We start from the raw sequence: 24,932 nt of genomic DNA on the forward strand, positions 1-24,932 counted from the left end.
CAGATGAAGTATACATCACATAGAATGGTAAATTATTAACCATCTCCACTACTTCACGTAGCTGTATATTCCATCTATGATGCAGACTCATGGTCCATGCTTATACAAAGCACAACGTGCATCTAACCACATTACAAAATCTAATTCTAAGATGTATTACTCATCCAAGTGACAAAGCAACAAATTATACGTTTTTGTTGCAAGGTATGGACATATTTGTTAATCTACACTGCATCTGTATACCAATAATCTAATAATATTAAGAGTGAAGGGTTTGTCAAGTTAAAATCATGCACATTCATACTCTCATCAATGGTAGAAGTTAGCATTCATGGGCCCATAAATAATATGAAGCCTGATTCTAAGATGGCTTAAAAAATTTGACACCTTATATAAAAATTTCCCACAAGTCATTGAGATGACAACGGTTCCATTACAACATTCGAACATGTTTACTATTAGGTAAAGTACTTCCCACAGCAACTGTCGTTCAGAAAACATGACGGTCAACCGTTAACAAACCCAGTTCCACCAGCGCATCTCACCTAGCACACATTTTCAATTAAACTTTCTAACTGTAAGTAACACTAAAATGTCAATACGTCTATTGAAATTCTTCTCAGCCAAATATGTCATCAAGATGACTTCATAACACCGCAATGACATTGGTATTATAAAAGCAAAAAAAAAAACGGCAATGAAATTATCTGGAACTCAATGGTAAGGCATCTAACGCGGTAATTAACAAGGGTTAACATGTGCGAAAAGATGATATGTTGGTAGTATTCAAGCCAAAAACAAACGCGCAAAATTCCACAATGGTACCATCGGTTGGTAAAGCATTAAAGCAGCGTCACAAAAGCAACAGCGTGCCTCAACAGTCAAAACCCAAACCATCACCTGTAATACAATTACAAGCATCTGTTTACTACAAACCTACGCATCTCTTAGAGAAGATTGACGAAAATATAGTCTGCAGTCTCCAGCCTCCGAACTCCACTGAAGGCATCCATACTGGCATCATATTATCTGGGACTGAGAAACATCATCTCGTAAATATGGAATCATTGCATAGAATGTACACAAACATATAAAAAAGGAAACCTTTAGGAATGAGAATCATTGCATAGAATGTACACAACATATAAGGCCTTGTTTAGTTCCCAAAATTTTTCAAGATTCCTTGTCACATCGAATCTTGCGGCACATGCATGAAGTATTAAATATAGACGAAAACAAAAACTAATTACGCAGTTTACCTGTAAATCGCCAGACGAATCTTTTTATCCTAGTTAGTCTATGATTGGATAATATTTGCCACAAACAAACGAAAGTGCTACAGTAGCGAAATCCAAAAATTTTCCCAAACTAAACAAGGCTTTAGGAATGAGATACAGACCTGGATACAGCTGCTGGATTATGTCCATTATTGACTGCTGTCGACTGAGGTTTGTGGTCTAGGCTTGGAGAGCTACTATCTGACCTGTAGCGCCTGTTGTCCCGAGGACGTGGAGAGTGTGAGTACTCAGGGGAATAATCATCCCGGTGTCCCCTGCCCCTGCAAAAAGTTAAAGAGTTTAAATTCCTGAGTATGCAAAAGACAAGGAACAACACAATATAGCTGGCAAGTATAGCAAAAAAAAGTAACCATTAACAAACTGCATTTTATATAACTGAACACTTATTTACAGCACCTAGCAGTAAAGTACCACTCTTATCCCAAAGACAACTTGAAATATAAAGCAAGATATCATTTTTTACCTGCCCCATATCAATAAAAGCTACCCACTTTGATCCAAACATGCAATTGTGCAATATACTCTTTCCCTCAGGTTTCTTAACAAGCTGGCTCAACTTCAAAATACTCTTTCCCTCAGGTTTCTTAACCAATTATCATTAAACTCTGGCTGACAGTACCACTTTATCTTTAACAGAAATGCCTTTCACATGCTCCAACCCTGGAGGTCATGGTACTTTCACTTTGGCCTTTATTCTTCAACATCATGGTTGTCTTTTGATCTTTTAGATACTCTATATTCTTTGTTGACTGGATAATAAACATAATAAAAGCAACACAATTCAGAGCAAAATTCAAAGCCTTATTTAAAGAACACATATCAACAGTTACCAAATAATCTAACAAAACCATATTGCTGTATGCTGTTATGCACATCCAATTATAAATATATATAAGAAAGCTCCTTTAGTCATTGACTTGTTAATTAGAGCTATTTATTACTCCCTTCATTGCAAATTATAAGACGTTTTGACATTTCTAGATACATAGTTTTTGCTATATGCACTTAGATATACACTATGTCTAGAACTCTAGATATATAGTAAAAGCAATGTATCTAAAAAAGTCGAAACGTTTTATAATGTGGAACAGAGGGAGCAGTTGCTAAAATGGAATTGCCAATCTGGATGAGCAACACAATCATTCTCAGTCTTGAAAGTCACTTCTTTGTAAGTACGTCTAAGGACATAATATTGAAAAAAAAAACTACACAACAAGAAAGGGGATTAAGGGCCTGTTTGGGTGACGTAGTTTTCGAAAACTATGGTATTACAAAACTGTAGTTTTTGTAAGCCAAAGAGACATAAAACCATGGTTTAGAAAAAAGAGGTCATGAATGGACTTTTTAAAACTCCAAAAAGACTACAGTTTTAACTTTTAACAAAACTATGGTTTCAGAAACTACAAAGTTTATTGTATCCAAACACCCAACAGCTTTTAAAAACCGAAGTATTTTTGAAAACCATAGTATTTCTCCAATACTCTAAAAATATTTTGTATCCAAACAGGGCCTAAGATTTTAGTAATCAAACAATAATATATATTTGGAGGACTTGACAAAACTTAACGAGGAACTGAAGTGCCAATTTATTTGATGAGAATAGAAGTTTGATCCTCATTTATATTGATTACACAAATGGGACAAACAAATCCATTTGACAGCTAGTTACCTAGTACCTCTGTCCCCAAATAAATCAACTTCTACAGCTGTCCTAACTCAAATTTTTTTTGTAAATTTGAACGAATTTTATAGAAAAAAAACAATATTTAGACACAAAATTACTATCATTTTTCAGATATACCATATAATATACTTTTATAGTCTATACTTATTTGGTGTCTTAGATGTTGATATTCTTTCCTATTAAGCTGGTCAAGCTTACAAAAGTTTGATTTAAGACAACTCTAGAGGTTGATTTATTTAGGGGTAGAGGGAGTATTATATTTAAATCATAAAGGGGGTACAAACAAGTTATAAAATATACAGTGAATATATTATTATATTCACCCTTGGTTCCAACATATATAATATTTTGAACATTGACACAATCACCAGTATGCAACTTGGACTGCTAATTTAAATTACAGTGATGTGTTCTAAAATTACCATGTTATGAAAATATTGTTCATGACAAATTAAAACAGAATACTTGGAACAATGTAACCACTTTGGCACATTCTAATGGTATGGTCATGATAAAATGTATATCCATACAAGCTGGAAAAAAATGCAACTGCTCCTAAAAGGCCAAATAGCAGAGGCATTCAGAGGATCTATTGGATTGAAGAACAATTTGAAAGAAATTGAATTCAAACCTGAAGTCACGCCTAACTGGAGAAGGCGACGGTGAATAAGCTGTTGCCAAGAAAGTGATAGGGTTTACTACTTTACAATGAAATGAAAGAATGTAACATTAAATCGCTTCACACTTACAGTGGGAACGAGACCTTGGAGATCTTGATAGTGATCGTCTTGTGTATCTTCCCTCCATGTACCTACCACTACATAAACGAAAGCACAGATGTATTCTTTTCACTACTTCAGGTTATAAGTTTACTATGGTGTTGCTAAGGACAACCGAGAGCACATAGCAAAGGAAGGAACAAATAAATGAACCTCGTTCTTGTTCTCCTGCGCATTTCTTGTGGCGTTTTTCGATTCTCCTCAGCATAAACTATTGAAATTTCTCGACCACCGATGACTTGATGATTCATCTCTTGCTTGGCAACTGCAGCATCCTCAGGGTAGCGGAATTTGACAAATCCAAAACCACGAAGTTCCCTGTAAAATTGATAAATTCAACCAAGGATTAATATAAGAAGGAAAAAAGTCATTGTCATTCGACAAATATACTCTGTTGTTCCAACAGCTGGCTGTTCATTCCAATCCTTATTTAATAAAGAAATAGTAAATACACTTTAGAACTATTTATCAAAAACAGGGTTACAGGGAACATATACAACAAAAACTTGCCAACATATTAAACAGGATTTTTTTATTGCCAAAAGAACCAGAATTTTTTAATGAGAGAGTTTCAGGCCATATGACATTTCTATTACATTATCACATACATCCAGATGGGTCAAACTAATATAATGTCTTGGAATGAACACCAGAGATGGCCACTCAAACAACAGTGCATCCGTCTCCTAATTATTGCTGTGCAAGTTAATTCATCTAAATACTTTTTCATTGTTCAAAATACTTTGTTTGCCTGCTATGCACATACTCCCTCTGGTCACAAAGAAGTGTCATTTTGGACAACAACATAATTCCCAAAACACATTTCAATGCTTGTAAATTATATCAAGTATACTATTATGGAACTACTTTTCAAGACAAATCTACCCATATCATTTTTAAAATTTAAATATTCAAACCCAAGAAATATAAAGCAACTCATATAAAGTAATATCCAATCGAAATTGAAAATTTTGACTTGCAAATAATCCAAAGGCCACTTACTTTTGACTGTAGGGAGTATATTATAGCCTTAAGCCCTTAATGAACAGGCTGGCATGAGGTTGAACTCAAGTTTGACATAAGAAAAGCAAAGAAACTTTAAAAATCAACTATTACCTGGTGTGGAAATTCCTCGGTAAGTAAACGTCCTTTATAGGACCGAATTGCTCAAATGGAACACGAATATCTTCTGGCCTGCAGCAGATGAAAATCCAATAACAGAACAAAATCAGTTAGCGACATTGTAAAGCCATCCAAGGGCGCAAAAGACAGACTGCATCACAAATTCACAATAGTACAGAACATAGGTATATCATATTGATTACTTTGCAGCAACTTATATCTTACTATAACATTTTATTGGCAGTTGCAAAAGGATGGAACCATTTGCAAGGTTACAAAAAGTTCATCAAGCTGCAAGTAAGATGCACAAACATCCAAAATTTTGTCTGACATGAGAGGATTGGAATTATGTGATGTGAAAGAGCCAGTGCTCCTTGAGTAATAACCATGACCACCAAGACAGACGATTCACATATTTTCATCTAAAGTGATTGGCAAACTCTCCTACCAAGACATTGAAGAGAAACACAAACTGACTCTAGGCTTGTCAAAGACTAGACAATGGCTTAAACATGATTGATCAAGTCTATGAAGGATATGACATCGATATACAAAGCTGCTTTGAGAAGACTAAGGATGCACATCATCAGCCCATTTAGTGAATGGCTTCTAAAACCCAATGCGTTTGCGATGACAGATGGACTTATTTTTTTCCTAGGAAATTCTGATAAACAGTTCCATCAGTTATTCATGCACACATCTAATAGTAAACATCAATTGTTAAACAGCCCATTGCAGCGCAATTTATATTCAAACATTTGTTAGCAAGCAAACCACCAAACAATTCATCACCATGCAGAAAATTGAAACACATTTACACTTGCAAATATCAAATGTTGAAAACAAACTGCTATATTTGTTTTTGTTTTGTGCATAGCATTTAACAAATCAAATAACACATCAGAGGACAGGCAAAGTCAATAATTAATTAATCCTAAAACTAGGATTGATCATACAAAATACAATCGAGTCGACAAGATATATTTACATGCAGCAGCCAGAAATTTCACAGAATTAACCGGCTTCAAACATTGACCAAACCAGGTGGCGCCACGTCCGCCAACCGTAGGTCATACGAGGCAGAACTGCAGGCACATATATGGGTTACAACAATAATTCACCTGGCTGTGAGGGAGATGTTGCGGATGAGGAGACCGGACTGCGCCGAAGGCCGACCGTAACCGCGTCGGTCCCCGCCTCCGCCGGCCCCGGCCCAGCGGTAACGGTCCCGGGGGTCGTCGTAGCGCTTGCGCCTAGGAGGGCTCCGGCTGTACCGCCGCCGCGGGCTGTAGCTCCCACTCGGACTCCGACTGCGATATCCGGCCATCGTTCGTCGGGGATGCCGCACCGCACCGCGCCGCGCCTGAGAGGGACAACCGGTCTTGCTAGGGTTTCTCCGGGGTTTGGCTCGGGACCATGGGTGTTTTGTGACGCGGTCCTCGCAGAAGGCTCTTGACAAGGTGGGAGCACCCACCAACCTGAAAGCCCCATGGGCCATTTTGCATACGGCCCACGAGGCCACAACCAAATCTCTGCGCGCACCGCTGCTGACTGACCCGCCTCTTGTGTCGCCGTCGCCGCCGCCGCCGCCGCCGGGACCACCATGCCCCCGCCTCGGCTCCTTTTCGCCAGGCGCCTCTGCTCCGCCACCGCATCCGATCCCGCCGGCGCTCTGACTCCATCGACGATCTCCAAGGCGGCTGACCTCGCCGCGGCCGCCGCCCTCCGCACGCCGCTCCCGCGGTTCCAATTCTACCTCCTCTCCTTGGTCCCTCGCGCCGTCCTCCTCCACCCAGACTTTGCTCGCCTCACGCTCTCCCGCCTTCTTCCGGCCGTGGCTCCATCGCTCCGCTTCCTACGCTCTCTGTCCCCACACCTCCCCGCCCCCACCCCCGGCCCTGACACCGCCCAGGCGAACGTCTCCCCTCCGCTGCCCGGGGTCGACAAGTTCCTCCTCCGCCTCCCACCGAACCTCACCGCAGACGTTGCCGAGCTCCTCACCTCCCACCTCGGCATCCACCTTTCCCTCCGCGTCTTCAATGTCGCGTCCTTCTTCGCACTCCGCGCCGCCCGCCCGGACCTCGTCTTCCGCCTCTTCTCCGCATTCTCCTCCTCGCCAGACTTCCCCGGCAATGCCAGGACCGTCGGCTGCCTCGCCCGGGCCTACGCCGCCGAGGGCCGCCCCCTCGACGGCCTCGGCCTCCTCCGCGACGCCGCGCGCCGTGGGTCCCCTCTGCCGGCCGACGCCGCTGCTGACCTCATCGGCGCCTTCGCGGCCGACGGCAACTTTGGCAAGGTCTCCGACACGCTGCACCTCATGATTTCCACCGGGTGCACCCCGGACAAGGTGATTTACCAGCGTGTCATACACGGGCTCTTCAGGCGGAGGATGGGTGGAGAGGCTCTGCGTGTGTTCAGAGAGATCAAGCAGCGGGGCTATCAAATTGACAGAATTATATATAGCACGGTGATCCATGGATTATGCGAAATGCGGCTCATTGGAGATGCACAGCAGATGTGGGATGAGATGGTGGACAGGGGCATCCAGCCCAATGAGTATGCCTACTGCTCCCTTGTCAGTTACTACTGCAGAGTTGGTGATCTTGAGAAGGCCCGCAAGGTATATGATGAAATGCTTGCGAAGGGGTTCAAGCAGACTACTGTTAGCTGTAACATTCTCATCAAAGGATTCTGTGTTCATGGGAGGGTGTATGACGCACTCGAGGTGTTTGAGGAAATGTCAGTTAAGGGAATTAAGCATGATGTGATCACTTATGACACATTGATCCGGGGCTTATGCAAGGTCGGGAAGTTGGACTCGGCGATACAGATGTATGAGTGGTTCCTATCATCTGGTTTGGAGCCAACGGTGTCAACTTTCAGTCCTCTTATAGGCGCCATGTGTGAGAATGGACAGGTGCATGCTGCAGTAGACCTGATCAACTTGATGCGGGCTAAGGGCTTGGAGCCACTGGTGTGGAGCAATGATCGCATCATTAATGGCTTTTGTAAGATCAACCGATCTGATGAGGGCATGGCATGGTTAGCAGGTATGTTGAAGGACAACATAAAACCTCGAAAACAGACATTTGATTACTTGGTGGAATCGTTGAGCACCTGTGGGCGATTGGATGATGCGTTGCTGGTCCTGAATATAATGTTCAAGGTTGGATTTGGACTAGGCAGATTTGCTTGTACCATACTTGTTGATAAGCTATGTACAGGCAATGTATCTTACTCCCACCAACTGGATAACATTTTGGTTAGCAGCCAGTAGAAACAGTAGTAGGAATCAATCAGCATCAGCAAGAAGGTACTGCTGAAGTAGTGCTGAAAAAACAGTGCGATCAGCAAGACGACGTTGTTTTTCTGGTGCTGTCTTGGGTACTCAAATGCCTTCAGCAGAAGATTCTGGAGATCAGAACTTTTTTTTTTAAAGTGAGATCAGAAAATTTTAGTGTCATTGCTGGTTTGTAATCAACTCTTCACTGTAGCATTTTGCCCTTGTTGTAGAGCTTGTCAAAGTGCTGTGGCTCCTGTAGGCCAGTGTAGAATTTTCGTGAAGAATCAAAATAGTTGTCAATTTGTATCATTCAGAACAAGAATAATGCTAAAATCTCAGAGTTCGTTTCATTTTACTGCAATATATATGATATATGAGCAATACTTTGAGAGACATTTCGTATTGTCAGAACTCGTCCAAGGGACAGTTGCCTCACCAGTTTCTAGCGGTTTCCACTTTAATAGGATGATCTCAGTTCTTGATACTCAAACATTTCATCATGAAGAAGATTGGACTTCATATTTACCATTAATTGACAACTGTTATGGGTGGCCAGAGGGGCCAGCCCATCTACACATCTCACGTCAGGATCTGTTCCAATCTGACGCCCAACCAAGTGGTACGCAGCTACATTACTGTTCATCATTAATTTATTATCACAAACAAAACACCGGATGTCACATTGGAAAAATTGTTAAAGCGTAGTACAGAACCGCATCGTTCATATACATGTTATTGAACTTGGTCCAGTGTGCGACGAAGTTAAACATGATGTTCAGTAGCACATAGTTAATGAACACAGATGAAATTTAGTTCACCACAACCACCAGCTGCTGCACTAAGCAAGTCACTTATAGCAACTGCTATTGCTACACATTGTTCACTACTGCAACCACTGATGCAACACAATTCTTGCAGAGCGACAGCACGCACTGATAATAATAACCCGACTACTGCAATATATGCAAAACGAACAATGGGACAACGTCCTATTCGATTGAGCTTATACGCCGAATCTACTAGTCATTCAGTAGTGTTTTTCTCTCACAACAAATCAGCAAACATGACTTATCAGCCAAGCGAATAAGCTGGCGATGGCAGCGCGCGGCGCAACGCACCCATTTCATTTGTGCTGCATCCTTCTCCAACCTCCGCACCTCCACCTTTGGTTCAGCGAGCTTTTTCTTCTTCTGTCATCCCCGCGTGAGAATGGGATGTCGGCAGCTGGAATAGCAGCTCGTGGTGGAAATTGCGGAAAGTTTGGATGGTGAATTCGTTCGATTCGATCCTAATAATTGGGGACACATAAACTAGAATAGATCCCACGTCGGCGTGCCGTGGCAGGTAACATGCATTCTTTGCAGCAGGAACATGGATCGTTGGTATACACGGTCGCCTAGTCGCGCTACAGTCGTGCATTCTTTGGCAGATTGTATTCGATACAGTCGTGCAGATGAGATGAGAATATGTGATTTTTTTTTTTTATCGTCATCATGGGTTCACAAAATTCGACCTGCTTTTTATCACCTGGTTGCGTCGGGCTATGGGGGCTTATTAGCTGTCACCAACCATGGAGATTAATTAGTTACTAGTACTGTATTATACAATATATAAACAGCCAGGATCGTCCTTTGCGTTCCTAACCTTTGATCTCCCAAATTTGTTAAACTTATCGCGTGATCAGACGAGACAAAACACCGCTATTGATATTTCTCATCTTAGATGACCGAAAACGAAAAGGGCCGGAGATATTTTCTCCTCTGTCCCACACTGGGCCACCCCTGACCCTCCGGCCCTCCCGCCCCCGCGCCGGACGCCGGTGTGCTGTATAAATACCGGGTCGCGCTGTCTCGCCCACTCACCAGCCCAGGCCGCCGGACGCCGGAGACCACTGCTGCGTGTGTCCACAACTCCCGATCCATCCATCTCCATCTTGGCCGGAGGCAGCCTCCTCATCATCTCATATCATCTCACGTCGGTAGCAACACGGAACACGAGAACAATGGGCATAGTGCGGGCCGCGGACGATGTGGAGGCCGGAGTGGTCGGGGCCGCCACGACGACGACGACGACGGAGCCGCTTCTCCTCCGCCACTGCGGCAAGGAGGACCACGATAAGATCCGGGGCAGCCCGGAGGAGGCGGCGGCGTCCGACTGCGGGAGCGAGGAGGGGCGGCCCGACGCAGCAGGCTCGCTGCGGATGGTCCTTCTCTCCACCGCCGTCGCCGTCTGCGGCTCCTTCGAGTTCGGCACCTGCGTAAGAATGAACCCGCCGCCACCGCCATGCATATTTGCGTTCCATGTTCTCAGTTTCTGATGCACATTTTGCGTTCCATGTGATGTGGCTATGTGTAATATTAACCATACATGCTGGACCCTGGACGTGATTATTACTGATGACATACAGCTAATTACGGTCTTTTCTTAGTTATATATCACTGTACCTTCCTTTCGCCCGTTGTTACCATATTTACTACTGTAAATCAGTAATGCACGCATATGTCTAAAAAATAATCAGAAAAAAAAAAAGAAGCATATCAGCTGCGCCCAAGGCTCCAAGAAAGCCCCCAATCACTGTGAATATGAACAGTTCGTCAGATTTGGACGTGTCTTCTTATTAGCAAAAGAACCCTCTAGCGCTAAATTTTCTAATAGCTAGATGACAAGATTCCATTTCCTATCATGTCCTTGGCACATGTACATACATATAATGCAGTATTATACATGTATAATACTGCATCTGCGTTTCAGTGGGACGTGCTGATAATGCGTTTGTCTTTATTTTATATGTCTAACACGGTTTATTTCCTCGGCCATGTTTGTTTGCAGGTCGGCTATTCTGCTCCCACGCAGTCAGGGATTGTAGATGAAGTCGGTCTATCTATCTCCGAGGTTCGAGACACCATCATCATCTTCGGAAAATGAACTCAACTGTCCTCTCAGTGCACTCAAAGTTTCTTCTTCAAAATTCTAGTACTTGTCACTAAAATCTGCTATGACGCAGTGTAAACCATATGATTAGTGTAACAATATTAGAACTACTGTTGGATCTACCTCTGTCGTGCTGAAATGTTAAATCTCATTGTATGAAAAAATATATTAATTGACAGCCAAAGTTTAGATCGTCTTACTGTACATATTACAACCTGCAGTTTGCCATCTTTGGATCTATATTGACAGTTGGAGCAATGGTTGGTGCTGTTACTAGTGGGCGCTTGGCTGATTTTCTTGGACGAAAAATGGTTAAATTACTACACTGTCAATTGAGGCCAATTTTCTTATTTTTACTAAAGATCATCATCTCGCTATATCCTCTGTTTTGATTTGTGTTAGACCATGCGGATATCAGCTACTATTTGCATCTTTGGTTGGCTTTCTATACATCTGGCCAAGGTTTGTTCATCGTTGATAATTCTCGTTCTTACATTCTCTGTCATTAATTATCTGTTCCAGCTCACTGCCTGTTTTCATAACCATGATTTATCCTGAATGTACAGAGCGCTATCATGCTCTACTTTGGGAGAATCTTACTGGGTTTCAGTACTGGAGTTCTTTCTTATGTGGTAAACATCCTAAAATACTAACTCTTATGTACTACATTGCTTACTCTATGCTTGCTCTCTGTCTAAATTAGTTCCAGCACTCGTGATTTAAACATGAAAACTATCACGTTTCAGTGTTCTGACCATGTGTTGGATCCGCAGGTGCCTGTATTCATAGCTGAAATAGCACCAAAGAATCTCCGTGGGGGGCTCGCAACATCAAACCAGGTTTGAAAACTAGAACTCAAGAGTCCTGTGACACGCATGATAGTTTTAACAGCTAATATAGCCCACTGGCTGCATGTGCAGCTCTTGATCTGTTCTGGAAGCTCAGCTACCTACATCATAGGAGCCCTGGTTGCGTGGCGAAATTTGGTACTTGTTGGTATGTTGCGTTCACATCAACATTAGATACATGATTATTCTTCGAATTCAAACTGGATGGAAACGAGTGAAAGTTTTGGTCCAGGTTTATTGCCTTGTGTTCTTCTGCTAGCCGGGCTTTACTTCATTCCAGAGTCACCAAGATGGCTGGTAAGGAACTTCTGTCTTAGCTGAATGTTCTATCAAATGTGACTTTTTGGATGTGTTTGTGGTGGAAAAAGAACCCAGCTTTTTCACTGCTTCATACAATGGTAGTGTCAGTAGGACATACAAAGTAAATTCATCAATCACCGAATGATTCTCGTCAACTAAACTAAATTTTTTTGATTCATCTATGTTGTGATGAATCTTTTGCTGTGAGCTTTACAATGCATTTAAACCACAGGCCAATGTCGGAAGGGAAAAGGAATTCCACACCTCATTGCAAAAGCTGCGTGGACAGGATGCTGATGTATCAGAAGAGGCAATTGAGATTAAAGTTGGTTTCTATCTTGACAGGCTATATATATACTGGAATTGATAATGTACTATGCTTAGACAGCTCAATTTTTCAGGAGTACATTGAATCACTCCGTAGCTTTCCAAAGGCCAGGCTTCAAGACTTATTTCTAAGCAAAAATATATATGCAGTCATTGTAAGGAATCATTTATTTAACTACATACCCTTAGAATATGCATCTATTTTGTTCATTGAATTCGAAATTTGACCATATGGAACTTTTCAGAAATATTTGCCAGGCATATAACTGCTGATCTTATATGCACAGGTGGGTGTTGGCTTGATGGTTTTTCAGCAACTCGGAGGGATAAATGGTGTTGGATTCTATGCAAGCTATATCTTCAGTTCTGCCGGTATGCAAATGTCTCTAATATTGTGTTGTCCTTTTGTAACAGTCCTTTATGAATATGTTGCTTCTATCATAACTTCAGGGTTTTCTGGAAAACTTGGAACCATCTTGATTGGCATTATTCAGGTTTGAGATAAGCTGCTTTCAGCTGGTAAAAATACTAATTAGAATACTTTTGTTTATAACCATGATCATTTCAGATTCCAATTACATTGTTTGGGGCCATCCTCATGGATAGGAGTGGAAGAAGGGTTCTCCTGATGGTATAAACACTACAAAGCTGAGCTGATGTACACAAAGAAAGATTGCTAGGTAGAATGTTTTGTGAGATCCTTTTATCCTATAGGTCTCTGCATCTGGAACATTTTTGGGCTGCTTCCTCACTGGAGTATCATTCTATCTAAAGGTAACTATAATTTTTCTAACCTGGTATGGAAAATTACTATTGAAACTGACATAATATATGATAGCATCTTAAATTAGCATGATGGCAATCACTTGGCACCAGCTGGTAAAAATTTCAGTTTATTCTAAAAAGGATTGCATGGCATATAGGACGTTTATCTATGTTTCTATATATATAATGGTGAATGCTTCATCATCTTTAGGCACAAGGACTTTTCCCAGAATGGGTTCCCACATTGGCTCTTTCTGGCATACTGGTAAGAGATACAATGTCCCTTTGCTTTTGCTTTCTTTCGGTTACAGTCTGAAACTTCCAATGACCATAAGCTATATGTTAAGCCTCTTGAAAAATTATTATACCTAGTACCATGGAAAATTGTGAAGATCTATATTCCTGTATACACTAGTCGTTATGCATTTTATTTCTTGTAGTCTGAAATTGCCTTATAGTGCTGTTTTGTGAAATAGGTTTACATCGGGGCATACTCAATTGGAATGGGTCCTGTCCCTTGGGTTGTCATGTCTGAGGTAAAATGGAAACATGATTTTATTTGTTTTCGGATGATTTTATGACAGATGGGCAAATATTAAATTTTGCTGGAGATTTACCATTGCTCAAATTGACTGCCGGCAGATATTCTCCATTAACATGAAAGCAATTGGTGGAAGCTTGGTGACCCTTGTTAGCTGGCTGGGTTCCTTCGCGATTTCTTACTCGTTTAGCTTCCTTATGGACTGGAGCTCTGCAGGTAATGCACCTAGAGTATTGCTGCTCACCTGCAATTTTAGACTTCTTTTTCCTCTTTGGTAAAAAACAGTGTCTTATGAAATCTGCCTAATCAAAAGTAAACTTTCAGTTTTAACAGAAAAGGAATGAAATTGTAATGTACCCCATCTGCTTACGTTTGTTCCATTGCTTATTTTGTACAGGTACCTTCTTCATGTTCTCTGCGGCCAGCTTGGTCACTGTATTCTTCGTGGCGAAGCTGGTCCCTGAAACCAAAGGAAGGACACTAGAGGAGATCCAAGACTCTCTAAACACCAGAAGATAAAAATGAATTTACTGCACACTACAGAAGTATTCCAAGATGGAAAATGGGAATTTACAGGACACAACAGAATAATTCTAAGATGGAAAATGATGTCCACGTTTACCTTTCCCACCTTCACCGTGTGCTCAACCGTCAGACTTCTGCTCATAGAAGAAACAATACAATTTTCACCTCCCCCCGCTTCTCCTCCCCTTCTCTCCTGCTCACCTCCGTGTAATATGTAGTGTACCCTATGTAGGTTAAGGACTGCAGATTGAGATTATGTAGTATTATTAAGTATCATGTCCCTCCAGATTGTTTGAGCTTGAGCAGCAACTGAACCGACATTATGTACCATGTCCCTCTAGATCAATCAGCAGTACATTTTTATATTCATGATCAGCATTTTTGTATCATGTCCCTCCAGATCAATCAGCAATGCATTTTTATATTCACAGATACGACTGTGGTTTTATAGTTGTATTACCATGGCAACTACATTTCGTCGTCCTGTTGAAAATCGAGGCCCACGTCAAAATTTTATTGAACAACAAATAATACTTCATATCATTTTTTGAAAGGTAACAAGTTCATATCATTGTCCTGTTAAATTCGGAATTGTCCATAAAGCAACAGTTATAGTTTCGAGTTTTATTCACTCCACTATCAACTCCACTATCTATTTCTCTTAAAATACAAAACATCCACCTCAGCAATCCACTATCATTTGCCACTATTAATTTCTCTTGATATGCAAGGTGTCCATCTCAGCAATCTACTATCATTTGCATTAAATTTCACTAGCACAAGAATTATGATATCCATATTAGCAGGACACATATCATCCACTATAGATATAGTCCTCACGATTATGCTACTAAAAGAATTATATATTTATATTCCTCCTTCGTAACCGCGGCAACATGTGGAGAATCTACACTTTTATTTCCATTTCATGGAAAAGATTAATATAGAGGTACTTTATTTAGAGAGTCAAAAAATGAGCTGACTCAAACCTATTTAAATAATTAATATAAAACTAATTCCATCAAAACAGAACACGTGGACCACACTAGCTGACCTATATAACACTAATGGGTCTGAGCATTATATTTTTTTTTTTGCAGAGATAAGCATTATATTGTTTTGTCCTAGGGCTTTGATTGTTACACTCATCTGATTGTCTATCGGTCTAGTGTATGCATTTTCTAATCAACGGACTTATTTGATTGTTTTGGTTGACAAATATTATTTAATTATAGATTAACTAGGCTTAAAAGATTCATCTCGTAAATTACAGGTAAACTGTGTAATTAATTATTTCTTTTATCTATATTTAATGATACATGTATGTGCCATAAGATTTGATGTAATGAGAAATCTGAAAAGTTTTGCAAATTTTTTTGAAAACTAAGACCCTGTTTGGCTGCATATGTTAAAGTTTACCGCATAAAATATAGACTATTTACGAAACTAAAAACACAGCTATAGAATAATTTATTAGACAGAATCTTTTGAGCCTAATTAATCCATTGTTGGACACTAATTGTCAAATAAAATAAAAATACTACAGAATATGTTAAACTTTAACAACCCAACCAAACACTTCCTAAACAAGGCCTGGATCATCATTTGGATTTGAGTGCGTCACCTGATGGAGACAGTTTAGAACCTGAAAACACCTCCCGGTGAAGCAGTTGAGCCTCACACCCTCTGTTCCGCCAGGTATGGCTGCAACGCTCCCTTCATCCGCCGCAGCATCGCCGCTGCTGCTCCACTGCAACGCCGCCCCTTCCGTCTCTTTCCGCCACCGCAGGCGTTGGCAGCGGCCGACTGCCACACGGCACGACGGCCGCGGCGCGCAGCAGCTGCCGCTGCCGGTCGCGCGGTGGCTGCCGGCAGCAGCGCCTCCGGGAGCCAATGGCGCGTGCGGAGCCATTGCGGCGTCGGGGCCAGGGGCGGCGGCTGGGAAGGCGCCGTACAGGGGCAGCGAGGGGCAAGGGTCGCTGTGGAGGGTCTTCCTCGCCACCGCGGTGGTCGTATGCGGCTCCTTCGAGTTCGGCACCTGTGTGAGGACTCTGTTTTTATAAGCATACTTCATTTTCTTTATAAAAAAAATCCAGAAAAAAAATCCTTCGGTCTTAAAGAAAATCCAGGAAGCTTGCTCTTGATTTGATTCCAATATAGAGCACTGGTATGCAGGTGGGGTATTCTGCGCCGGCTCAAGCTGGAATTGTGAGCGACATTGGGCTGTCCAACTCCGAGGTTGGTTGGCACTTGACATTGCAGTATATACATATAGTACAAATTGTTCTTGTAGTGCATGGGTACTAATTATCTTATCTCTTTTGGCTGTGGATCAAATTAACTTTTGTGCCAACTAATGGTAGGTGGTAGCAGGCTAGATGTAGAGCAGCAAAAAAAAACATTTTATTTGATCAAAGCAGAATATGAATTAACTGTGACTGTTTTGCAAAGTTTAGTTGGTCAAGTAGATAACTAGATACTATGATCCAAAATGTAACTAAGCTACTGATTTCACCCTTTGATCTTATTTTTTCTCTCTCGACATTCAATTCTTCGTTTACAAAATTTAATGTTGTACAGAAGGCCCCTGTTGGTTTCGACAAGAAATCTTTTTTGACTCATGTCCTTGTAGTATGGTTTCTTTGGATCTGTCTTGACAATTGGAGCAATGATTGGTGCTGTGACTAGCGGTCGCCTGGCAGACATTCTTGGACGCAAAATGGTTAAGTAATTTAACTGCAGCAATTGATAAGTAAACTGGCTACCCTTATTCATCTTCACGACATTTCTTCCATTTGCATTTATCACAGACCATGCGATTTGCAGCAGTTGTAGGCATTTTTGGCTGGCTTACTGTATATTTTGCCAAGGTATGCTCCTCCATCAGCTATTTTCTTGCATCATCTGCTGACTGCCATTTTGTAGCCGTAATACTGGCCTTCCTCTAATGACATGAAGGATGCTATCATGCTCTATGCTGGAAGAGTTTTGCTGGGATATTGTACTGGAGTTCTTTCCTATGTGGTGAACATCTATAGTTCTCAATATGTACCTAAAATATTCATTCTTATGTTCTAAACCTTTTGTTTAAGAAATGGAAACATGTCCCAGCCTCAAACATTCTTAAAAAAAAGTTTTATTTGTCAACACCACACTCTATGCACTAACAACTCCTGGGGTTATAATAACGCAGGTGCCTGTGTTTATATCTGAAATAGCACCAAAGGGTATCCGAGGAGGCCTTGCAACCTCAAACCAGGTCAGAGAAATTGGATCTGAAGTACCTCTTATTATTTTTGTGTAGTGAATCATAATAATTAATATGGACTCTTTTGGATATGAAGTTATTCATCTGTTCAGGGTGTTCAGCTGCTTACATTATTGGAGCACTTGTTTCATGGCGCTCTTTGGTTCTAGTAGGTAATCACTAATATATTTACATGTACTCCCTCCCTGAATAAATCAATTCCTAGAATCCGTGCTAGTCAATTTTTTGTAAGTTTGACTAACTTTATAAAAAAAGAATAACAACATATAACATAAAATGAGCACCTTATGAAATATATTCTATGGTAAATCTAATGATACTAATTTGATACCATAGATCTTAACGTTTTGTTCTAGAAATTCGGTCGAAGTTTAAAAAGTTTGACTTCAGACAACTCTAGGAATCTATCCATTCAGGGACAGAAGGAGTATGTTGACAAATCGAGCATCAAGAGAAACTAATGTAGCATTTTGTGCAGGATTAGTACCTTGTGCTGTCCTACTTCTGGGGCTTTTCTTCATTCCAGAGTCTCCAAGGTGGCTGGTGAGATGGTAACTGAGTCTGCATGTAACATACTTGTGTTGTGAAGTATTTTTTTTTTAATAATTTCATATATTGTTAGAGGAAAATAACACCATTTTTCTGTTGCCCATCATTTTTCATATATTGTGAGACGAAATATTTTTTCCATTTGATTTGTTGTTATAGGAAAATAATTTCATATATTGTTGTGACGGATGATTATTCTAAACTGTTTTGTTTTATAGGATATATATGAATTACACATTCTGCACTCCTTGATTTTACCTTACAACAACAACAACAACATTATGTTACATTCATGACTTATTTCTCATTTCCACACATGGTTATCTATATCAAAATAATAGTGATGAAAATATGAAATATAACTCTTTTGTGCACAGAAAACCTTGACTAAAATTGTAACTTCTAATTGTACACTTCCTTCTAAAATTCAGTTTGATAATATGACAGGCCAACATAGGGAAAGAGAGAGAATTCCATGCTTCATTACAGGAGTTTAGGGGGGAAGATTCTGACATTTCTGAAGAGGCTACTGAGATCAAAGTTATTTATTCCGTACATAGTTTCCATTTATCAAATGATGTAGATCATAAGATATTGAAACTAAACATTTTATCCAGGACTATATAGAATCAATTCGCCGATTGCCTAAGGCCAGGTTTCAAGATTTATTTCAGAGCAAAAATATGTATGCAGTCACGGTAAGAATTTATTCACTTAATTTATTTTCTTAAAAATACCTTATTTTTTCTTGTAAGATAACAAAAATCAAGAAATCAATGGTGCCAGTCTGCCAGTTATTGTTTTCTGAAAAAGTATGAAAGAAGTTCAGAACTAATTCTGTAACTTTGATATTCAGGTGGGTGTTGGCCTGATGATTTTTCAGCAACTGGGAGGAATAAACGCCTTAGGTTTCTATACAAGCTATATTTTTTCCTCTGCAGGTATCCAAGCTAGATAATTTTTGTCCTCTTAAAAAATGAGGTATCTACAGCTCTTTCTAAAAACTTCAGGGTTTTCTGGAAAAATTGGGACCACCTTGATTGGCGTTATTCAGGTTCAGGTTTAGCCATTTTTTTTTCAATAAAAGCTACTAGTCATAGGATTTTTCTATAATTGTTTTTCCTTTTTCAGATTCCAATCACATTCTTTGGGGCCCTTCTGATGGATAGGAGTGGAAGAAGAGCCCTTCTTTTGGTATGAACACTCTAAATCTGAGTTGTACAGAAAAGAAAAGCAGTGTTGTATGTGTCTAGTGTCTTTGGTTTTCAGGTCTCTTCATCTGGAACATTTCTTGGGTGCTTTCTGACTGGACTATCATTCTATTTTAAGGTAACATGAGCATTTTAGCGCATGAATTTACAGTATGGTTTAATGTCTGAGCTTAACAATCAAATGGTATAAATATTTATGAAAAAATATGATTAACTACTGAACTTTTAAAACATTATCTAGTTTGGCTCTGCCTATTGTTTCATTTGACTAAATTGATTTTGATTCCTTTTTGTCAATTTTAGTTATCTGAGAGTACTAGAGTCTGCTCGCAAACTACAAAGTAGCTGCAGTTGTGAATGTTGGACATTTCGAATTGCTGAAGCCCTGTTAATAAAGGAGGAATTCCTAAGAAGTGGTTTCCTCAGGGATTAGAAAACTTTTTTTTGCAAAATCCAACTCAAGCCTCAGATTTTAAGCATCTTATATCTGATGATGATGAGATAAAGGGTACAAGGACACTCTAACACGTGTGAGGTTCCACTGAATAACCGGATGGAAGTCTGGAAACATCAACAAAATGGAACTGATCGAATCAACGTAACCAAATGGTTAAAAAAATCTGAAGTATATAATTTTTTGTCGAATTCTATGGCATATCAATGTATCTCTGTCTGAAAATAATGTAGTAAAATGAGTATTTACTGTTCCTCTTCTTTTGTTTTTCTCTCTGTTCCATGATTTTACAGGCACAAGGACTGTGCACACAGCTGGTTCCTACTTTGGCTCTTTGTGGCATACTGGTACAGAAATTGCAATAATTGAAATTCCTATGATCTTGTAATTTTAAATGTAAATTCGTTTGGATATGCCATGACTATAAGCTAAATTTGTTATTAGTCTCTTGAAAGCTGATTGAGATCAACATGATACATTTTGAAATGCACGCTTTCCGACAATGACACCACTGAACTTTTGGAGATTTTATTACATTGTAATCCTACTTCCTAAAACAGGTATACTATGCGGCGTACTCAGTTGGAATGGGCCCAGTTCCTTGGGTTATCATGTCCGAGGTAAGAAAGTATCCTGTGAAGTTATTTTAATGATGACATTTGTTTAGGGGTCTGTAAAAGGGGGCTCATGATATCTCCTGACTTACTGCCACAGATATTCTCGATCGACATGAAAGCAATAGCTGGAGGGTTCGTAACCCTGGCCAGTTGGATTGGTTCCTTTGCGATATCATACTCGTTCAACTTCCTCATGGATTGGAACCCCGCAGGTAAAGTTCCTTACCATTGTTAGAATTGGAGAGTGAGGCGAGAAATAGGACAGTTATTGGCTGTTTAAGGACCAGTTAACTAATAACAGACCTTTCGAAAGGAGACATTTTCAGTATAGCTGATAATTTAGCTTCAGAAGTATCTGATTCCAAGCTACCTGCTTCTGTACGCAGGTACATTCTTTCTGTTCTCTGCAGCAAGTTTGGTCACTGTGCTGTTCGTGGCAAAGCTAGTACCAGAAACTAAAGGAAGAACACTAGAAGAGATCCAAACGTTGCTCAAAGCCACATGAGTGGGAGTGGCTAGCATTCGCTCAGTAGGTAAAAATCCATTCAAAAAAAATTGCTGTAAATATTCACCTCTTGTAAATTCTTGTGCACAGCAGATGAATGATTTTGCCTCTTGTAAATTTTCTCCTGTATTTCACTCTCTTTGATATGCTGTTTAGGACATAGTTATGGTCTGCAACATATACTCCCAGGGATGACCATCTAGTCCAGATATTGTTCCAGGACGAGTTTTTTCACAAAAATACTTAGTCTTAGTTCCTTTGCTGTGAAAAGTTCAACCACGTTGTTGAAAACCTTCTCGACTGTGCCATGCCGGACCCACACGAGTTGGTCTTAGGTTCACTCCTCATGGGAGCAAAATTTCAGTGTCATTTAACATTGACTACGGTATTGCTGTGTACAGGTGGGGCAGAGTTTTAGAATTTTTTTCATCAGTGTCAAGATGAATGATGAGCATTATCATTCTCGAAAACATCTTTTTCAAAAAAAAAAAATTCTCGAAAACATCGCCATACATTCTGCTAATCACATTTCTTTTCAGTGAAAACATAGAAACAGCCATCTAAAAGAAAGAGCACAAAAACAAAGATGTTTTTTTTTGTCCTTAGCAATCTCCCGAATCCTGATCGCGTCCAATCTCCACCCGTTGAAATCTCTGGAGCGATTACGATTCGAATCCGTCTCCAAATCTCAACTTCTGTCCATATATATGTCCACTAGTAGTATATAATATATATACACCTACCTGCGGTGCGGATTTCGATTTGAATTTTTTTTTTTCAATTCCACAAGCCAACGACCTGACTGGTGGTGACGAGATGGCATTCGGACGGGAGCTGCCCGACGACCTCACCGCCGACGTCCTGCGCCGCCTCCCGCCACGCAACCTGGCCGTCTCCCGGTGCGTCTGCCGGTGGTGGCGCGACCTCGTCGACGCCCGCCGGCTGCTGCGCGCGGACCTGCTCCCACGCTCCGTGGGCGGCATCTTCATGCACTACTGCGCGCTCTACACCCCGGAGTTCCTGGCCCGCCCCACGACGGGACGACGACCCTCCGTCTCCGGATCCGGCGCCCTGGACCAAGACAGATGGGGAGGAGGAGGAGGAGGAGGAGGAAGAAGAAGAAGAAGAAGAAGAAGAATAAGGCCTTTCACCAGGGCCAAATCAAATGCCTCGTGTACGATCCCACCGTGTCACCGCATTACGAGGTGTTCTTCATCGGTTCCGATCAGCAGCAGCTCAAGGTGCTAGCATTTGTATACTCATCAGTGACCGGGCGCTGGGAGGAGAGGCTCTTCGTTCCGGAAGGCGGGGAAGGCGGCCGTGTGGTAGAAGAGGCCATTGCTGACACCAGGTTGTTTCTTCCGGAAGGCCGTGCCAGTGTGGCAGCAGCGGACATTGCTGACGCCAAGGTCTACTGGCGAGGAGCACTCTACCTTCCCTACCAAAATGGTTTTATGAGGTACCTAGGTGTTAAACATTCTTTATATAGCTGGCTAATTTCTTCGTTTGTAATGTAATTATGGTTGGAGCTGGGCTGCACTTATGCTCTGTATTGTCACTGATGATTCCCTTTATTTTCCATTTTTGCAGGATATCCATCTCAAATGCAAATTACAGGCTGATTCCAATGCCAGCAGGCGTTGAATTCAGATCTTATTTATGCCATACGTTGGGAAGATCAGAGAAGGGCGTGTATTGTGCATCTGAGTATGACTGGCATGGGCTTCAAATTTTCTTCCTCAACGAATCATGTGGCCAACAAGCAGTGTGGGAACTGAAGCATAGTGTTGATTTCAATTTTCACGACCTTTTCGCGTAAGCTGGGTGCACTTAACGCCCACAGTGATCAACAAAATGGGCCCTGGATGTTACAGGAGATCAACTACTGCAAATATCAGTATCGGTGTTATGGCAATGATAAGCATAAAGAGGTAGTGGAAGACAAGTTTGAATGGAACTCAGACGATGACAATGTTCTCAGCGCTGAAGATACGGTTGATGGGCACTACACAGGATCTATGTCATTTCTCGGGTTTCATCCTTACAAGGAGATTGTCTACCTGAAGGCAGATTTGTGGAGAGCGGTAGCATATCACTGGAATACCTCAAAATTTCAGGACTTGGGCAACATATGTCCAAAAGAATACCATGAGATCTCTGGCCGTTTTGCTGGAATTGAGACTTCTTTCGTCTACACACCATGCTGGATGGAAGGAGGATTTCCGGAAGTAGAAAAAAAACCGTAAAAAATCTAAGTTTTGGTCCATTATTTTGTATAATAAAACTAAATACCATACAAAAATTTTAGAAAAAAAAGTAATTATTCTCCATTTTGGATTTTGGCTTCAAGAGGCAAAAAAAAAGGCCCAAAGAGCCTCAAGAGACCATAATGAGGACAATAAATTCTGTATTTTAGATGGAACTAACCCTGAACATTTTGACATTTTGCATTTCATCATTCCAAAGTAGTTAACATTTTGTGTTCCATTGGCAACTAAACATGCCCTAAGTGCCAATTGAAGATTAATTAGCACGATACAGCATTACACCGTACAAGCTGCAGGCAGAAGTGTTAGAATAGACAGTGTACTCATGTTTCACTCTCTTTCCCAGTTTAACTGCGCCCTATGTTTCCCAAAAAAATTTACAAAATTTTTCAGATTCTCCGTCACATCGAATCTTTAGACGTATACATGGAGTATTAAATATAGACGAAAATACAAACTAATTATCGGAATTGACGAGACGAATCTTTTGAGCCTAGTTAGTCCATGATTAGACAATATTTGTCAAATACAAATGCAATTAGTACTATTCACATTTTGCAAAATATTTTGCAAGTAAACAAGGCCACATGTTGGGTAGTAATCCGAGTGGCCATCTTCAATTCTCACATTTTTTTTATTCTATAAACTGTATGCATTTAGGGAAAAATTGCTCTGCGACACTTGTGATATAGCATTGCTGGTATAGCGAGCCCTCTCCTGCGCGTTGACCAGCACACTGTTGAAAAGGCACTCAAGATGATATTTTTATATCTGATGCTGTGCCGAATATATGGTCAGTCTTTGTTTCAAAATCATATAGTTACCATCCTGGAAGTACTCCTAACATCCGAAATTGGTAGGAATATGTATTGCTATCTGTCTTACAATTGGGTCATATTGTCCCATATTTGGTACGCATAATGGTATCCAACCACAATGTTATACTTCAGTTAACTATGATCCAAATTATATGTACCTAATGATTAGATTTACCAAGATCGCATTCCAGTATGCCAACGTATAAGCCCAGTTCTGCATCATTATTTCAGTAATATCACCAAGAAGTCAACAGCAATACAGAAATCTAGACTGATTCTCCACTCTGACCATGTCTCCAGTGCATACAGTTTTATTTAGTGTGTGTGAAGATGAGTAGATGACACTGGCAAGCAAATGCAACTATGCATCAGATCCATGAACATTAGCTATTGGTTAACTCCCACCCATCCCATTAGAACATTTTTTTTTCAAACCCAGAAGTCAGAGTTCTCCTGTATTTCACTCTCTTTGATCTTTGGTATGCTGTTTAGGACAAAGATATGCTCATCTTTGACTATTTTATTTTATCTTCTGAATCCCATGAACAAACCTCTAGTCCAGAGATTGTTCCAGGGTCGAGTTTTTTCACTCCAAAAAAAAAAAAAAAAAACTTGAGCTAGCTCTTCTAGTTCCTTTGATGTCCCATGTTCCCTGTAACCAAAGATTATACCTAGTTGCTGATTCTAGTTATCTTATGCTGAGTTATAATCTACTCGCTCCATTCCAAATTATAAGTTGTTTTAGCTTTCCTAGATACATAATTTTTAGTATGCACCTAGATATATACTATGTCTAGATATATATGCATCTAGAAAAGTGCACCTAGATGTATACTATAT

At 40.6% G+C, this 24,932-nt stretch overlaps 4 protein-coding genes across 7 annotated transcripts; 3 read left to right on the forward strand and 1 right to left on the reverse strand.

Annotated features, from left to right (window-relative positions):
* Positions 722 to 6,352, reverse strand: LOC8080788 (serine/arginine-rich SC35-like splicing factor SCL28). Of its 2 annotated transcripts, XR_002452236.1 has the most exons (8): positions 6,005 to 6,352; positions 4,878 to 4,955; positions 3,915 to 4,079; positions 3,732 to 3,799; positions 3,614 to 3,653; positions 1,762 to 2,047; positions 1,400 to 1,558; positions 722 to 1,035 (listed from the first exon to the last, which is right to left on the reverse strand). XR_002452236.1 is itself a non-coding variant. In XM_021459130.1 (7 exons), the coding sequence occupies exons 1-7, from the start codon at positions 6,208 to 6,210 to the stop codon at positions 1,026 to 1,028; spliced, it is 726 nt and encodes a 241-aa protein (XP_021314805.1). In that variant the 5' UTR covers positions 6,211 to 6,352; the 3' UTR covers positions 722 to 1,025. The 2 variants fall into 2 exon arrangements, 1 of the variants encoding a protein (XP_021314805.1); XM_021459130.1 differs by lacking the exon at positions 1,762 to 2,047.
* LOC8080789 (pentatricopeptide repeat-containing protein At5g18950) lies at positions 6,368 to 8,325 on the forward strand. Its single transcript, XM_002465183.2, is given in 2 exon segments — positions 6,368 to 8,113; positions 8,116 to 8,325. Coding segments are annotated over 2 exon segments (1,650 nt in total). The 5' UTR covers positions 6,368 to 6,486; the 3' UTR covers positions 8,139 to 8,325.
* LOC8082608 (sugar transporter ERD6-like 16) lies at positions 9,939 to 14,837 on the forward strand. Of its 2 annotated transcripts, XM_021456166.1 has the most exons (18): positions 9,945 to 10,423; positions 10,996 to 11,058; positions 11,319 to 11,408; positions 11,500 to 11,559; positions 11,664 to 11,729; positions 11,871 to 11,936; positions 12,018 to 12,093; positions 12,178 to 12,242; positions 12,478 to 12,570; positions 12,647 to 12,727; positions 12,860 to 12,944; positions 13,023 to 13,066; positions 13,141 to 13,203; positions 13,287 to 13,346; positions 13,549 to 13,602; positions 13,814 to 13,873; positions 13,980 to 14,094; positions 14,276 to 14,837. In XM_021456166.1, exons 1-18 carry the CDS (start codon positions 10,169 to 10,171, stop codon positions 14,395 to 14,397), a joined length of 1,518 nt encoding a protein of 505 aa, XP_021311841.1. In that variant the 5' UTR covers positions 9,945 to 10,168; the 3' UTR covers positions 14,398 to 14,837. The 2 variants fall into 2 exon arrangements, with proteins under 2 accessions (XP_021311836.1, XP_021311841.1); XM_021456161.1 differs by having other exon boundaries at positions 9,939 to 10,423; positions 12,860 to 13,066.
* Positions 16,066 to 23,457, forward strand: LOC8082609 (sugar transporter ERD6-like 7). Of its 2 annotated transcripts, XR_002449130.1 has the most exons (20): positions 16,066 to 16,445; positions 16,579 to 16,641; positions 17,036 to 17,125; positions 17,214 to 17,273; positions 17,362 to 17,427; positions 17,597 to 17,662; positions 17,748 to 17,823; positions 18,150 to 18,214; positions 18,668 to 18,760; positions 18,838 to 18,918; positions 19,077 to 19,161; positions 19,231 to 19,274; positions 19,352 to 19,414; positions 19,490 to 19,549; positions 20,179 to 20,232; positions 20,446 to 20,505; positions 20,600 to 20,714; positions 20,889 to 21,035; positions 21,798 to 22,466; positions 22,598 to 23,457. XR_002449130.1 is itself a non-coding variant. In XM_021451071.1 (18 exons), exons 1-18 carry the CDS (start codon positions 16,104 to 16,106, stop codon positions 21,005 to 21,007), a joined length of 1,602 nt encoding a protein of 533 aa, XP_021306746.1. In that variant the 5' UTR covers positions 16,067 to 16,103; the 3' UTR covers positions 21,008 to 21,283. The 2 variants fall into 2 exon arrangements, 1 of the variants encoding a protein (XP_021306746.1); XM_021451071.1 differs by lacking the exons at positions 21,798 to 22,466; positions 22,598 to 23,457 and having other exon boundaries at positions 16,067 to 16,445; positions 20,889 to 21,283.

This window comes from Sorghum bicolor, chromosome 1 (genome assembly GCF_000003195.3).
Source record: "Sorghum bicolor cultivar BTx623 chromosome 1, Sorghum_bicolor_NCBIv3, whole genome shotgun sequence".
NCBI lineage: Eukaryota > Viridiplantae > Streptophyta > Magnoliopsida > Poales > Poaceae > Sorghum > Sorghum bicolor.